The following is a 16,546-nucleotide window of genomic DNA, read 5'->3' as shown; positions in this document are numbered from 1 at the left end:
GGTACACTGTATCCATTTTTAACAAATGAATTCTATTTTGAAATATTTTAGATGCAAAATGTGCAGACAGTACAGAAGTTCCCGAATCTCATGGAATTTCCCCTAATACTAACATCTTGTATAATGGTTGTTCATTTGTCAAAAATAAGTTAAGATAGTACATTACTATTAACTCCAGTCTTTTAAAAATTTTTTTTTTAAAGTTTGTTTATTTGAGGAGAGAGAGAGAGCATGCACAAATGGAGGAGAGGCAGAGAGAAGGAGAGACAGAATCCCAAGCAGGCTCTGTGCCTTGAGTGCAAAGCCTAGTGCGGGGCTCGAACTCACAAAAGTGAGATCGTGATCTGAGGTGAGATCACGAGTTGGATGCTTAACCGACTGTCCCACCCAGGAGGCCCTCTTAACTAACCCCAGTCTTAACTCAGATTTCACTAGGGTTTTTTTCCCCCACTAGCATCCTTCATGTCCCTAAATCCATGCAGGATACGTTACATTTAGTTGCCACGTTTTAGACTCCTCTAATCTGTATCAGGTTCTTAATCTTCCCTTGTTTTTCCATGAGCTTGACAGTTTTGAAGAATGTCAGTCCGTAGTTCTAAGTTTCACTCTTTAGATGTGGATGAACACCTTGTTCGAAGTCCAACGGTGGAGACAGGAAAGCCAAGACTTTGGAACTAGAACATGTGGTTCTAATCCTGCACCGAGAGTCTTTCTTCATGTGGTTTAAAGTGGGAATGATACCACCTTTCTCACTGGGTTTTACAAGGACTGAATGAGATAATGTTCAGAAAAGTAATTTATGATAAAGCACAAAATTTGTAATCATCAAAGGGAAATCTGTGTTTATGACGTATGCATTTTTCTATTCTGTATATTTGTGTAAACTGGAGATTGATGCCAGTAACAGTTTATTTCAGGAGTCATTTGATAAATTTCTCTGAAAGATATCCAGGTCTTTAAATACGTAAAATTTTTCTACTTTATAGAGGATGTGGGAATGGATATTTCTCACCTGTTGAATATTGTTGTCAAAGCCCATCAGTGTGGACCCACACCTCACCTTCCTACTCCTTTTCTAAGGGAATGGTTTACACACCAGGTGCTACTTGCACACATCCCGATGCATGAACCCCCACACCTCTGGCAGTTTTCAGAAAGTGTAACATAAACGTTTTCTGAGAGAGACGTAACCCTCTTCAACAGGGAGTGGCCAGCTCCAGCTTATGGGCCCAATCTAGCCTGCTGCTTGTTTTTGTAATGAAGTTTTTATTTAGAACACAGCTATGCACTCATTTACTTATTGTCTAGTGTTGGTTTTCTTCTTTAAAAAAAAAAAAAAAAAGCAGAGTGGTTGGAGCCTAGGCCTTTCATCCTGTAAAGGATAAAGTATGTACTATGGGACCTTACAGATAAATTTTGCCTACATCTACTCTAGAATCCTCCTCGTGCCTGAGATGTTTTCTTTTCCATTCTCACCTGCTTGGACCATATACTTGTGATTCTGTCTTTGGTCCCCAGCTTTGAAAAATCTTTTAAAGAGAGGTACTGTGCAAAGAATACTCACGGAGATGCTTTGCTTGTGGGCAAGGGTCTCAGCTTTTTCAGGCCCATGAAATGATGGGATGTTGCTCGTGGCCTCTGTTCTATGATCCAGCAGAAGCTGGTGTGGCATGTTCAATTGTAACCCTGTATAGTGAGATTTCTCACTATATAGGTCAGAGCCCCTGGATCTCTGGCCCCAACCTACTGTGTGAATGATATCAGACTATATTAGAATATAGTTTGTGACCCATTTTATCCATTCCTGGCTGAAACTGAACTGGGGTAAGGCTCGCAGGGGTCGGAGAACAGCTGTGTTAATTACTATGGAAGTTCTGGGCTGTGAGATGCCTATGGGATCTCCGTTTGCATTTGCATAGAAGCATTTAAAATACCTTCCTTATCAACAGTGTCCTGAAAGCCAAGGGGACAGGTGCTGGTTTGTGGGAAGGAACTTCCCTTGGGCTCCTTGGCTGAATGTTCTTTGGAAGTCATCGCTGTTGACATGTCACTTTCTTGTAGACTATGTTGAACATCGAGAGGGTATTGGGGCAACTGTACTATGACTGTTTAGAGGGAAGTCAGTCTTCAGTTTTTATGTTGAGATTCACATAAAATGTTTTCTAGTGGCATGGTGAATGTAACTGCTTCAGAAAAACCATTCTTTTCTTTTACTCTTTCTTGTTTTGGAAAATATCAAACCCATAAACCGCATAACATAGTGAATCCACAGCGTGGTATATGCCATGATTGACTCTAACTGATCAGCTGTTAACATCTTGCATTCTGATTTCATCTGTCTAGATTTACATATATTTCCTTTTTGCCTAATTACCTGGGTGATGGGGCAGCCCGTTAACCTCAGTTTTTTTGTTCTGTAAAATGGGACTGGAAATAGAACCAACCTCACTGATGTGAGGTGAGGATTGCAAAGTTAGGACTCAGCACTGTGCCTGCCTGTTAAAAGTGCTCAGTAAATGCTCACTGGCATCACTCCAGTCCAGCAGGTCACCGAGCAGAGGTCCGTTAGATCCCAGTGCAGTGTCTTCTTAAGAATTTAGTGTCTTCTTGAAGGGCACACACATGTCTACAGATTGCACTCAAGGACCTGAGTGTAGAGACCTCTGACTTCAGCCATGTTGTTGATTATTGCCGGTCATAAACTCACATCACATACGTTACTTTGCCTACAGAGCAACATTGTCTTTTGCCTTTCCCTTTTGTAAATATTTCATTTTTTTTTTTTTTTTCTGAACAGATGTTATTTGACTATACCAGTTTAACTGAAATAAATACAAGAAGCACAAAAGGCTGGGAATAATGGAAAAATAGAGATGATGGAATTTAAACCGTGCCTTTCTTTCCATGCTTAATTCAGGTTTCTTCTCGCTGTGGGATGAAATTTGGTATGAAAAGATTCACCAGGAGAAAAAGAAGAGAGGAGACAGGCAGGAAATAATAATAATGTGGATGTCCTGAAGTGCTAGCAAAATGTTTTGTGCTCGTCCATGTGGGGAGTTACATGTAAATAGTAGTTTCTAGAGCTTCATCAGCAGACATAAATCTTTCCCGCAGTCTCTTTTTTTCTTTTCTTTTCTTTTCTTTTTTTTTAAATTTTTTTTTTAACGTTTATTCATTTTAGAGACAGAGAAAGACAGAGCATGAATGGGGGAAGGTCAGAGAGAGAGGGAGACACAGAATCTGAAACAGGCTCCAGGCTCTGAGCTGTCAGCACAGAGCCCGATGCGGGGCTCGAACTCACGGACCACGAGATCATGACCTGAGCCGAAGTCGGTCGCCCAACCGACTGAGCCACCCAGGCACCCCACTTTTTTTTTTAAGTTCTACAGAAACGTGACTGAAAGAACAACTGTCTTTGTGCCACTTAGGGGAATGGATTCAATCTCTGCATGTCTGATGATGCCCCACCTGCCTGGTGTCATTTGCACTGTGCTTGTTATTATAAGGTGTTATTATTAGCCCAGGAGGACTGGCACCTCTTGAGGTGTGCAGAGAGATGGGGACCACTGGTGACAGATAAGGAAATGGGTTTGTTTTCTGAGCCTAGCTCCCCACATTTTGTGAGGAGGACTTTGCTTTGGCATAGTGATCATTGGTCACAAATATCAGCGTGTCTTAGAACCACCTGGACGGTCTGTTAAAACATAGACTGCTGAACTGGACCGGCAGAGTTTCTAATGCAGTAAGTTTTGGGTGAAGCCTGGTAATTTGCAACTCAGCAGGTTTCTGGGTAATGCTGCTAAGACTAGCCTTGGAGACGCTGAATACCCTGTACCCTAAGAACGCTCAAAGGAGAATTGCTCACCTGGAGATTCGGAGCCAGCATCTACAGTGACGACTTAGCAGGCTCTGGTCAGTGGACTAAGTCTGCTGCCCTTTTTTGTAAATAAAGTTTTATTGGGAAAAAACCTTGGTTACATATCTGTGGCTGCTTTTGTACTATAAAGGCAAACTTTAGTAGTTGGACAGGGTCCGGATGGGCTCCCAAAGGCGGAGAATGTGTACTGCCTGACCCTTGGCACTCTGTAGAAAAATTTTGCTGACCCCTGATTGTGACCAATGCTTACATGCCATCTGGGGGAGGCAGGCTTGGAAGCAAATCTGTCAGAACTGGCATACTGAGTGTTCTCAATCTCTGTGTGTTTAAAAGCAAAGGGTTTTGTTTGTTTCTTCATTTTACTTAAATACATAATGATAATGGAATTCACCCATTATTTCGCCACAGGCCGTTCTCCACAAAAATTTTCTCGTTGCAACCAACAGTTTCTCAAATTGAAGAGAAATGTATTTTAACTGTCCGCGTTGCTTGTATAATATAGTGTTGGCATCTGTTTGAATTATTGATGGAAAACTTTTAAAAACGCGTACTTAGGGATGCCGGGCCGGGCATGCAGCTCTTGATCTCAGGGTCATGAGTTCCAGCCCCATGGAGGGCATAGAGATTACTTTAAAAAAAAAAAAAAAAAGCATACTTAAAAAGGGAAAAACAATCCTCATTTTGGCACTGTAATTAGATTAGTGATATTGTACTTCTTCTAGAGTTGAGTGGAAACCTTTCTGGAAAGCAGTTTGTCAGTATGTATGAAGAATCTTTAACAATTGTGCTCATTGTTCTAGTAATTCCACTTCTAGAGGATTTTAGCAAACATACATACTCAAGAGTTTTCATTGCAACATTGTTTATGATCATTTAAAAATAATTTTTTGTTTATGTTGAGAGAGTCACAGCATGAGTGGGGGAGGGGCAGATAGAGAGAGAAAGACAGAGAGAGAGAGAAAAAGAAAGAATCCCAAGCAGGCTCCGTGATGTCAGCACAGAGCCTCGCACAGGGCTCGAACCCCCAAAACCATGAGATCATGACCTGAGCTGAAACCAAGAATTGGAGGCTTAACCCACTGAGCCATCCAGGTACCCCTATGACCTGGATCATTTTTTTCAGAGGAAAGACATCTAAATGTCTGATAACATGAAACTGATAATATGATGATGCATCCACATAGCTACTTTGGAGGCATTTAGAATCAAGGTGAATAAAGGGAAGCTGATACAGTCTTTTGGGAGAGAATTTGTATCATTTTATGCTTTTTGTCCCACTATTTCCACTCCAAGGATTGTGAGAAGATAATCAGAAATACAGTTAGGTTTGAGGCACCTGTGTGGCTCAGTCACTTAAGCATCCAACTCTTGATGTTGGCTCAGGTCATGATTTCATGGTTCATGGGATCAAGCTCCTAGTGGGGCTCTGCACTCACAGCATGGAGCCTGCCTGGGATTCTCTACCCCACTCTCTGCCCCTCCTCTTCTTGCTCTTTCTTTTTCTATTTCTCTCTCTCAGAATAAACAAATAAACTTAAAAAAAAAAAAAAAAAAGAAATACAGCTAGGTTTTATCCAAGGAGGATAATCACAGTAGAACTCATTCATATGCTTACTGATGGGTAATAGTTAAATAGGTTGTGATGGAATGAGACATGACATATATGTGCTATTAAAACTAAATTTTCGAGCACTGCTAGAGTATTGGAAATGCGTATGAATTATTTGTTAGATCATGTGGATGTAAATCCTCATGCCGGGCATGATCCTCCCTATCCCCTATTTAATAGGTATCTAATGGAACTCCTGTGTTCTCCTCCCCTGTGGGCATCAGCACTTAAGCCCAGACGTGGGAATCACTTTTGACTCCTGTCTTGCATTTGGCATCTTCCTCCATCACGCGGGCACACCCTGTTGCTTCTAGCTTTAAGTTACATCTTCTCTCTGCGCTCCTGCCCTTCTTCTTTTCATCCGTTTCCTTATTCCAGGCCACTTCCGGTCTTGTGTGATCAGCCACACTGGCCGCACGCTGTCACCTCCCTCTACTCTTTTTAAAAAAAAAAATTTTTTTTAATGTTTTATTTATTTTTGAGACAGAGAGAGAGCATGAGCAGGGGAGGGGCAGAGAGAGAGGGAGACACAGAATCTGAAGCAGGCTCCGGGCTCTGAGCTGTCTGCACAGAGCCCGACGCTGGGCTCAAACTCATGAACCGTGAGATCATGACCTGAGCCGAAGTCTGGCGCTCAACCGACTGAGCCACCCAGGCGCCCCCACCTCCCTCTACTCTTGACCCACCGCACAGCTGCGGGAGGAATCTCAACACGGAGATGAGGCCTTCCTTTTGTCCCTGACTGCCCTCCCTTCACTGCATTCCTATGGAGCTTAGAGTAAAATGCAAACTCCTTACCTTGGCCTGCAAGGCACAGCATGATCCGCCCCAGCTTCTCTGTTCCACCTCTGCATGTGCTGCCCCTGTCCGAGCTCCACGCTTTTTCTCTAACACGCCAGCCTCCTTTCTATTTCCGTTCATTTGCACATGCGGCATTCTCTGTCTAGAATGCTGTCTTCCCCACACTTGGCAGAGTTAACTTGGTTCTTGTCTCGTTTGCTTTCTCATCTTAACAATGACCTCTGCTCAGAGGCCAGCCCGGTTCATGTTTGCTAAAACTTGTGTGTTAGTTCCTGTTCAGGAGTTCTGTGTTGTCGTGATGTGTCCCCAGGGCCCACCGATTGCCTGGCTGTCGGGACTTAATAAATATCTGGTTGAATGAGTGAATGAATCCCCCATGTGTGTGAGGGTACAGTAAGGGTATCTGTCTGTATGCGTAGGTAGGCGTACACGGGGCATTCAGTACCAACACGTTAATGGTGATTCACATGAGGTTACAGTTGATCTTTAACCTTCATTGTTGTACTTTTGTGTATTTTTCAAATCTTGGAATTCATATAGGTTACCTTTTTATTGTGGTAAAATATGTATCACAGAAGATCATGTTAAGTATTTTCAGGGTACAGTTCAGTGGCGTTGAGTACCTTCACACTGTTGTGCAGCCATCCGTTCAGTCGGTCCATCCAATTAGTAGTAAATCCTAACTCCCCACTATTTTTTGGGACTTTTACAGTCAGAAAAATGTCAGGAAAAATGTGTTAGTAGGAAACAAATGGCAAAATCTTTTAAAGACAAAACTCGCTAATTGTATTTCAGGTTGTAAGTTTTAGCGACGATAAAACTAGCTAATTTGTATTTCGATTTATAATTTTGCACTTAAAAAAAAAAACCCTATCCTTTACAAATGTAAACTGCTGAACTGACACAGATTTTTTTTCGCTGTAATAGCTCCCTGCACTCCAAACCATTTGTGTTGCCTTAATAAATACATCTTTCCTACAACTACAATCATTCCGTGAAGAAATTGTGTGCTAATGGTAAATCACTTGGAAGTGTGATTAGTTTAGTATCCTTATGCACGTTTTCCTTAGCATTGAAAATTTGAAGTATATTAAAGTCTAAATTCTAGTTGTAAGGAAACACTATTCTTTGACCTTCTATGTTCTGGAGCTTATACGACACAGAGAGAGTTATGTTTTGTCTCCTTGGTTAGAAATGGATGAATTGAGAAGACTCAAAAGTAATATCTCTGGAAACCTAGTTTCTGGGCCGTCAAGATTATTTCTATTGACTAGTGTTCTCCCTTAGGATCTATACTTTAGGAGATAGAGTTCAGACCAAGCAGAGTCCCCTCATAATCCATCACTTTGAAAATGATGCTTCTAGTTGAGATGGCAGAAAACTGTGTAGCATGTAGAGGAAACGTTTGGAGGAACTACACAATGATGTTAAGGAATCATTTCATGTTTAAATAGTAACAAGCAAAATTTGTGACTTAAGTAACTGATAAAGGAATCATATGCAGAGTATATAAAGAACATCTTATCAAAAATAACAAGACAGCCTATTAGGAAAATGCACAAGGAATATGAACAGGCAAGTTACCGAAGAGGAAGCATAAAAGACAAAAAATATATATATGAGATATATATTCTATCATATACATATACACACACACATATATGTATATATTGTATGTGTCATATATATGTATGTAATTTATATATATCACTACATATATGTATATATGATAGAATGTACAAGTCACCAGAAATGTAGTCACCCCCTTATCTGTGGGGGAGATGTTCCAAGACACCTAGTGATGCCTGGAACTATTGGTAGTACTGAACCCTGTATATACTATGTTTTTTCCTGCACATACACATATTTGAAAAGAAAAATATTACAGTGACATTTATTATTGCATTGTTGCATTGGCAACAACACTGGAAATAGCCTAATTTTTTATGAAGGACAAATACATTGTATATTTTTTAAATGGAATATTACACAACATTTAAAGTAATTAGCAAAAGTTACGTGAATTGACATGGTTAAATTTCTCTAAACCAGTGTGAATTTAAAAAAAGCAGAGATACATTGTTTTAAATTTAAAAGATACACGATTTCAGATACATTGGTATGAAATATAAAGTAATGGCAAATACAGGACAGAGAGTAAGCTTCATTTTTGTCACTGAAATTATACAATTGTCTTAAAATCAGCTCTGAATCCTTTTCTTGGAAAAAGTTGCCTGTATTTCTGGCCTCTGTTCTCTTTTCCACTTGCAAAACAAATCTTGAATTTCAAAGAAAGTGAAGATGCTCTGACTCTCTCTGTCTCTCTCTCTCTAGCAATTTATTATTTCATTGGCTCACTGCCTTGACAATTAGGAGAAGATTTATAGACATATCCCCTGAATAATTGGCAATTAATTTGAGATTAGATGCCAAAAAGTACAGTATTCTTAATATAATGGGAAGGTTGAGGCTTTTCGCTTACAAATGTCACGGAACACAGAGTAAATGTTAACCGGCAGCATAGTTAACCCTGCCCTTTTGCACATCTGCAGTAAAGCGGAGTTTTAGTTCGATGATCGCAAACTTTAGCTAGCTTGGCTAGTTTTAATGTAAATCTCAAGTGTAGACCAAGAGTGTCTGTGGCTTAAGAATGAATGCCTTCCCATCTATAAGCCCATGTTTTATCTTGATAGGTAACCTGCATATGATCCATAAGGTGTGTGTACCTGGGTTCTGTATAGGAGAAACAGATACTGTATCCCGAATCTTCTTTAGGACTTTGCTTTTGACTCAAGCAGTAATTTGGATCCCATAATATCTTTTCTACTCATGGCTCAGTGTCTTTCTACCGCCTGCAACTGTGGTCTCCTATAGAGAATATAAATATAAAATATAAACTCTTAAACAACGCAGATTTGGCTGGTAAACATTGGTATCCTTTTGGTCGAACTCCAGACTACCTTCTACCTAGAGATAGAGTTGGCCGATGTGACTCCTAAATATCAGTGATTTACCAGTTGGTTTCATTTAAACTCCAGACAGCACCAACAATGTATTAAGTATGCACTAAATACTAACCCATTTACATATGGCCGGACAATTTTAGCACCAGTAGAGTTTTATTCCCTTCCAGAAACTCTAGAAATATCCTTTAGTCTGAATTTCCCTGTGCCTGTATTTTGTTCATAGCTATTTCTAAGTAATGGAATGGGCTTTATGCTTATGGGCATTTTGAAAAAGAGTAACAGCCCATCTTTGAACAGGTCTCAGCTCTTCCCCCTCCCTTGCCTCAGTGATTGTCCACTCTACATTATCATGGCACCTTCTCTTTGCCAAGCAGTGTTGGCATCTCATTTAATCCTTATACCAATTTCATGACAGGGCTTCTGTTTTATCAGAGCTCTGTTTCACAGATAAAGTTCAGAGGTGAAACAGTGTGCTTGGGTTCACCAGCTAGTAAACAGTGGAGCCGGGATTTAAACCCAAGCCTTTCTGTCTTAACTATCAAGATTTAATGTGTTTTCCTTTCACTTCATCTCTCTGCTGCGAAATTGAGAATTAAGCATTTAGAATAGCCTATCACATAGTCATTGGGTAATCATGTTTATTTTTTAAACTTTTGAAATCAATTTTGTAATAGTGTCACATACATACTATAAATTGTATCCAGCATACACACACACACACACACACACACACACACACACACACACACACACAGAGTTCCTTAAGTTTCGATAAATATATAAACCCATATTATCACTGCCACGATCAAGATTTTCTGTACTGGCATCTACTTCAAACACTTCCTTGTGCTCCCCCCTTCAAAAACTTTTCATCTTGGGGCACCTGGGTGGCTCTGTCGGTTAAGTGTCCGACTCCTGATTTGTGCTCAGGTCATGATCTCATGGTTTGTGAGTTCGAGCCCCATGTTGGGTTCTGTGCTGACAGTGCTGAGGCTTCTTGGGATTCTCTCTCCCTCTCTGGCTTCCCTCCCCAATTCACACACTCTCTATCTCTCAAAATAAATGAATAAACTTACAAAAAATTTTAAAAATCTTTTTGTCTTAATGTCATTCTAGACTCTCAGGAAATTGTAAACAGTACTACAGAGATCCCCTGTACCCTGCATCCAGGTTCCCCCCAAGGAGAACTGGTTACATAAGTATAGTACAATTGCAAAGCCAAGAAACTGACATGGGACACTACATAGATCTTACTCCCTTGTCCCCCTTTGCAGTCAGCCTCTGCCTACCCTCAGCCCCAGGTAACCACTCAACTGCTTTTTGTCACTAAAGTTTAGATTATTCTAAGACTTTATATGTAAGTGGAATCGTATACAATATTGCCTTTTGTGTCTAGCTGCCTTTGCTCAGCATTATGTGTTTTCGGTGTGTGAATGGTACTCTACGTGTTAGTGGTCTCTTCCCGTTAACTGTTGTATAGCACCCTATTTGAATAGAGGGCAGCTTGCTTATCCTTTCCCCTGTTGATGGATATTTTGGTTGTTTCCAGTTTCGGACTATTACATAGTGATGAAAGTTGTTGTGGAGATTCATCCGGAAGTCGTATGTGTGGGGGAGTGTGCTTGTTTTCATTTCTCTTGCATAAATGCGAGTGAAAGTGCTGGGTCGGTCGGTTAGTGAAGGTTTAGCTTTATAAGATTCTTTTCCCAAGAGAATGAACCATTTTCTGTGCCCACCGACAGTGACCACAAGTTCCTCTTCTCCAGTCTTGATAACACTTGATACTGACTTTTAAATTTTTGCCATTCTGTGGGCGCCTGGGTAGCTTAGTCACTTGAGACCTGACTTTGGCTCAGGTCATGGTTCCTTGGTTCGAGCCCCATGTCAGGCTCTGTGCTGACAGCTCAGATTCTGGAGGCTGCTTCAGATATTGTGTCTCCCTCTGTCTCTGCCCCTCCCCTGCTCCTACTCTATCTCTGTCTGTCTGTCTCAAAAGTAAACATTAAAAAAAATTAAAAAATTAAAAAAATAAATTTTCCCATTCTCGTAGGTATGTAGTGGAATTTCACTGTGGTTTTGATTTGCCTTTTCCTGATAATGATATTAAATATCTTTTCATGTGGTTAGATGGCTAGTCATATATATTCCTCTGTAAATTGTTCAAACCTTATGACCATTTTGGGGGGCGGGATGGGGAGTGGATAGGTGGATGTGTGTCCTTTTTATTCAGCAAATATTTGATGAGTTATTGAATATTTATTAAATGACCCAGGATTGACTCGAATATATCTATTTTGATTTTGGCCACTTGAAACCTTAGGTATAATACATCTCAAATAAAATAGTTCAAATTAGGTTTTGTTAGTCTATAAAACAATCATCTGTAATAAGGGATCTGTTGACCATGATACTAAAATAAAGATCAGTCGTTTCCTGTCTAGGTAGGACGTAACATCATCTTAACTATCTATGTCATCCTCATGATACACATTTTTGACCATGGGGAAGTTACCATCTGAAGACATGAATTTTGTAGTTCACATAGATACTGCATTGCTATTTTGTTTCTCTAAGGCTGGAAATGTTCTTACCTAATTTTTATCTTGTCTAAAAATGGAAAGACGATTTTAGCCTGGTTATTTTTAGCTGTCACTGAACTAGTCTTTCTCCATTAAGCATAAATATTAGCTAACTTGATCTACAAGCCTTCTGTTGGTCCTGTAGAGTATAATTTGTGTCTATAATTTAAAAAGAACATTTGGTTACCTTTTTTGTTTCTATGACATATTTTTATAGCCGTAATTTAGCTATTGTTTTATTTTGTTAATGTAGAGAATTACAAAGAAATACACAGGCTCACTCACGTAGCTATTGCTTATACAACAATAGTGAAAAAGCACTCTGTGTCTAGTGTTTGTACAATCAATGCAGGATAATAAGGTCTGTATATCTCTGTCTATAGACTAACGAGTGACATCTGTATATCTGTCTATACAATGAAGACATCTTCTCCCTTACTTCCCAAGCTCATGTCCTTCTACCTAAAGGAAACTGTTGTTAAAAACTTTGTGATGATGGCTCACGTCAATATAGAGTGCCTCCTTTTCTTTGTTCCTTTTTACACAAAAGGGGTCAGACAGTATGCACCACTCCACATATTTTCCTTTGACACTAACACTAAGCAGATATAACTTTCTTGGAGTAGTTACCATATGAATCAACTATGCTTTACTTAGTTGATCCCTGGTGGTTTTTTTCAGATCTTCTGCTTTTACTTTCATTTTTTTTGCTATTATAAAAATACTGCAATAAGCAATACTGGAGATGTTGCAGACTTTTGCAAGTATATTCATAGGGTCAATTTCTACCAGTTGGAGCCGTGGTCAAAGAACATTGTATAATTTGTCAGCTGTTGCTCCATTGTTCTCTTTAAGTTCTCAGCCATTTGCCATCTCTTTAATAGTGTCTTCAAGGGTCTCTGGCACATATTTTAAATGTAATAGCCTAGTTTAAATTCTTTGTTATTTGAGCCTTCTAGTATTGTGTGAAATGATCCCCCCAAATTAATGCTCTTTCAATGCTGTTTTATGTTTATTGCATTCTTGCTTGCTTTTCTCCTGCAGAGGGAATCCTGAAGTAGGTCCTCCTAATGACCGAGAGTGGCTGGGTAGAATGGCTTCTGGTGGCATTTCTGCACCCAGCTGTCAACCTGCTTCATCTCTGGGAAGCCCCATGGTTGATGTGTTTTGTCTATTTTATATATTTCTCACAGGAGGAAAACTGAACAAGGACCTGCGACATTTTCTCAATCAGCGCTTCCAGAAAGGCTCTCCTGATCATGAGCTCCAGCAGACCATAAGGGATAACCTTTACCGCCATGCTGTGCCTTGTAAGTAGCCCTTTTGGGGCATCTGACTGCTGGGTGTATGTGTGTGTGGAAAGCTAGTGGAGACAGAAGAGTTCACCAGTTGGTTCTGGAACACTGGGTGGCTTGCTCACTTAGTGACTCCCTAAGTCCAGGGCATCCTAAGTGACCCTGCGACATACAGCACAGCACAAGGTGAATTCCTTGGCCTTCAGGTTCTTGCCCTCCTGCTTTCTTGCTTATATGTCAAGTAAATTAGTTATCCTTTGTAGGGGCCTGTTTTCACATCAGTGGAAACGACATCTGAGTCATACGAATTCCATAAGACTGTAATGAGGAGTACCTGGGATGAAGGGTTTTGCAAAGTCCTGGCATGGCGTAAGCCTCCATGAATGCTAATCATCATTGTTATTACTGTGGTGGACCAGGCCAGAGGCCTTCAGATTGATCTCTGTGGAGATCAGGGAGCCCTCGTGGCCCCTCAGCAGAGAGAATGCCTCAGTGGACTCTCTCTGCTTCCCCAACATGACCAGATTCATTGATCTCGATTTCACGCATAATTGCATTTGAAGGAATGGCTTCCACCAATTAAAAACTCCAGTCCCCCCAACCCATTAGATTAGACCAAATCTGAGAAAGCAAGACAGAGAGCATAGGGACTATGAAAGCGAGGTTTTGTTTTGAGGGAAGGAAGGAAGAAAAGGCAGGAGAAGAAGGAGAGAGGGAGGGAGGAAGTCAGTCCATGGGGCAGATGCTTGGGCACCTGAGTTGTAGTGAAGTATTACCGTGTACTACCCACCTGCATTCCTATATAGCTAATCATGAGGTGGCAATCCTGGGGACACTTAGAATTGCATGATTTTATTTAAAATTGAGAAGAAAGAATGATTTTGGCTTTAGTACTTGGAGTTTTTCCCTTCTGTTATTGCCAAGTCCTTCAAAGCTTGAAATTTTGTTTTTTGTTTTTTTTTTTTTAAATACCATTTTTTAGGGGCACTTAGGCGGCTCAGTCAGTTGAGCATCCAACTTCGGCTCAGATCGTGATCTCATGGTTTGTGAGTTCGAGCCCCATGTCAGGCTCTGTGCTGGCAGCTCAGAGCCTGGAGCCTGCTTCAGTTTCTGTCTCCGGTTCTCTCTGTCCCTCCCCCGCTTGTGCTCTGTCTCTCTGTCTCTAAAATAAATAAACATTAAAAAATAGAAAGGAAATATTATGTTTTAACCAGCAAAAAAATGAGGAATAATTTGAAATTGAGGGTACCCAGCTTACTGCTGTGATTTGTTTGCTATAATGGTTTTCTTTAAGAAAAAAAAAATAGCAGTTTGCAAGTCGTGCCAGAGTGCTAATGTTTCCCGATACCACTGCAAAATGGTAAACAGAACTAACGTGAGGCACCATAGACCCGCAGGGACATAGGTTATAAGTCTACACTGGGACCTTTAAAGATCAGGTTCTAGAACAGCCCTCCCTGCTCCTCATTTTACTTATTAATAAAACCAAGGCTCCGCAGGGAAAAGAGGTTGAGTGCAAGGAACTTGGGTCAGTGCCCCAAGGTTGTCTCTTTCTGCTGAGTAGCAGAGTTGCCTTGACAGAGAAACTGTTGTGATAATGTGTTAATGTGAGTATCTGGGCCTCCGTTCTTTTAGTCTTTCAGCGTTGGAATGGAATGCTATAATCTTGTATCCTACCAACAATTTTTTACACTTGGATTAATAATAATTTCTAATGTTAATTGTATGGGTTATAAAGGGATCATAAATTGTTTTATGGCTCAAGAAACCAAGGCACTAAGGTAAGCCAATAAAAACAAGGCTAAAGGCAGGGGTCGGGGGGACCTGGGTGGCTCCATCGGTTGAGTGCCCGACTTTGGTTCAGGTTATGGTCTCATGGTTCGTGAGTTCAAGCCCCACGTCTGGCTTTGTGCTCACAGCTCAGAGCCTGGAGTCTGCTGCAGATTCTGAGTCTCCCCCTCTCTCTCTGCCCCTTGCCTCCTCATACTCTGTCTCTCTCTGTCTCTGTCTCTGTCTCTCTCTCTCTCAAAAATAAATAAACATTAAAAAAATTAAAAACAAACAAGGCTAAAGGTGATCAGAACTTCTGGTCTCTTGAGTCCACCAGTCCAAAGTCCTGACTTTGATATGGTAACTAGTATTAACCCTCAAATAACTCTTGGAGGTTGGGATTTTTTTTTTTAATTTTGTAATGTTTATTTTTTTTTAAGAGAGAGAGACAGAGCATGAGCGGGAGAGGGAGGCAGAGAGAGGGAGACACAGAATCTGAAGCAGGCTCCAGGTCCTGAGCTGTCAGCACAGAGCCCGACGCGGGGCTCGAACTCACGGACCGCGAGATCATGACCTGAGCCGAAGTCCGGTGCTTAACCAACTGACCCAGCCAGGGGCCCCTGGAGGTTGGGATTTTTAATTCTCAGCTTACAGATGAGGAAACAGAGGCGTGGGGAGATCAAGTCACTGCTAAGTGTCCAATTGGGGTCTTTTCGACTCTCCCCACCCGGGGCTATTTCTGTAGCTGTGTCATAGCTGCCTCTGAAATTCTAGGACAGCAGGTTGAATGCCGTTTTGCAGAATTCAGTAATTGCAGAATCATGATTGTTCTCTGTGTAATTTTTCCCTTACTTAGATTCCAATTTAAGAAATGGGGAATGAAGCAAATGAACACACCATTTCTTGACGCATCTGTGGTGTTACTATGGTTACGTTTTGGCTTGCTTTCCCATTTATTTTTTCCCCTGATTTATAGGACCTGACTGTGAGCTAAATGGCTTGATTTTAAGCTCACCACTACATAGGAATTGGGGCAAAAATGACCTCAGCCTTTTAAAAACAGTGAAAAATCCTGTTTTGTCTTGCTCGCATAAAGCCCTTGGTACTAATGTTTCATTTCTATGAAACCCACAAATCGGGAACTGGGAAGGAAGAAATGGTCTTTCTCCTGAAAGAGAAAACAAATAGCGTTTCATTTTACATTTCCTTCATAAAATGGGAAGGAAGTTCAGAAGAGGTCTGTTTCTGAGTCTGGCACAGCATGTGTACCTTTGAACATGAGTAGACCACAGGTCACCAGGGATTCGGTTACAGGCTTGGAGAACTCAAGCCACGTTTTTGTTTATTTTGATTCCTTGGCCCATGTGACTGGTAAAGCAGAACTCTCTACCAAACCTGTCGTGCCAACGGAGTAGGAAGCCCTTCCTTTGGAGATCACAACCTCCTGATGATGTTGTAACTGTCCCATGAGGAGACAAGCTCTCGTAATCTGCATTTTCCAGAACTTCCTGCTGCTGCTATTTTAGTGACTTCACCATTTTGAGAAGTGATGACCTCATGAACAGGTGCTTGCGAGTTGGGGTAGACGTCTCGTCTTACACACGTTAGGAGGTCCACGTGTCACTAGAAATCAATAAATAAAGCCCCTT

General features: G+C 40.9%; 1 protein-coding gene across 17 annotated transcripts in view; it reads left to right on the top strand.

Annotated features, from left to right (window-relative positions):
- The window catches only part of MAGI1 (membrane associated guanylate kinase, WW and PDZ domain containing 1), a 631,971-nt gene that overhangs the window by 365,452 nt on the left and 249,973 nt on the right, over positions 1-16,546 (top strand). For all 17 annotated transcript variants that reach the window (XM_019469800.2, XM_019469789.2, XM_019469788.2 and 14 more), the window contains exon 2: positions 13,026-13,142. In XM_019469800.2, coding sequence (XP_019325345.2) covers positions 13,026-13,142 — 117 coding nt within the window. The remainder of the gene's footprint in view (positions 1-13,025; positions 13,143-16,546) is intronic.

The sequence above is a fragment of the Panthera pardus genome, unplaced genomic scaffold, assembly GCF_024362965.1.
Source record: "Panthera pardus isolate Hobbes unplaced genomic scaffold, ASM2436296v1 HiC_scaffold_8, whole genome shotgun sequence".
Taxonomy (NCBI): Eukaryota; Metazoa; Chordata; class Mammalia; order Carnivora; family Felidae; genus Panthera; species Panthera pardus.
The sequence above is the reverse complement of the archived record's forward strand: the minus strand, read 5'-3'. Positions and strand labels throughout refer to the sequence as shown.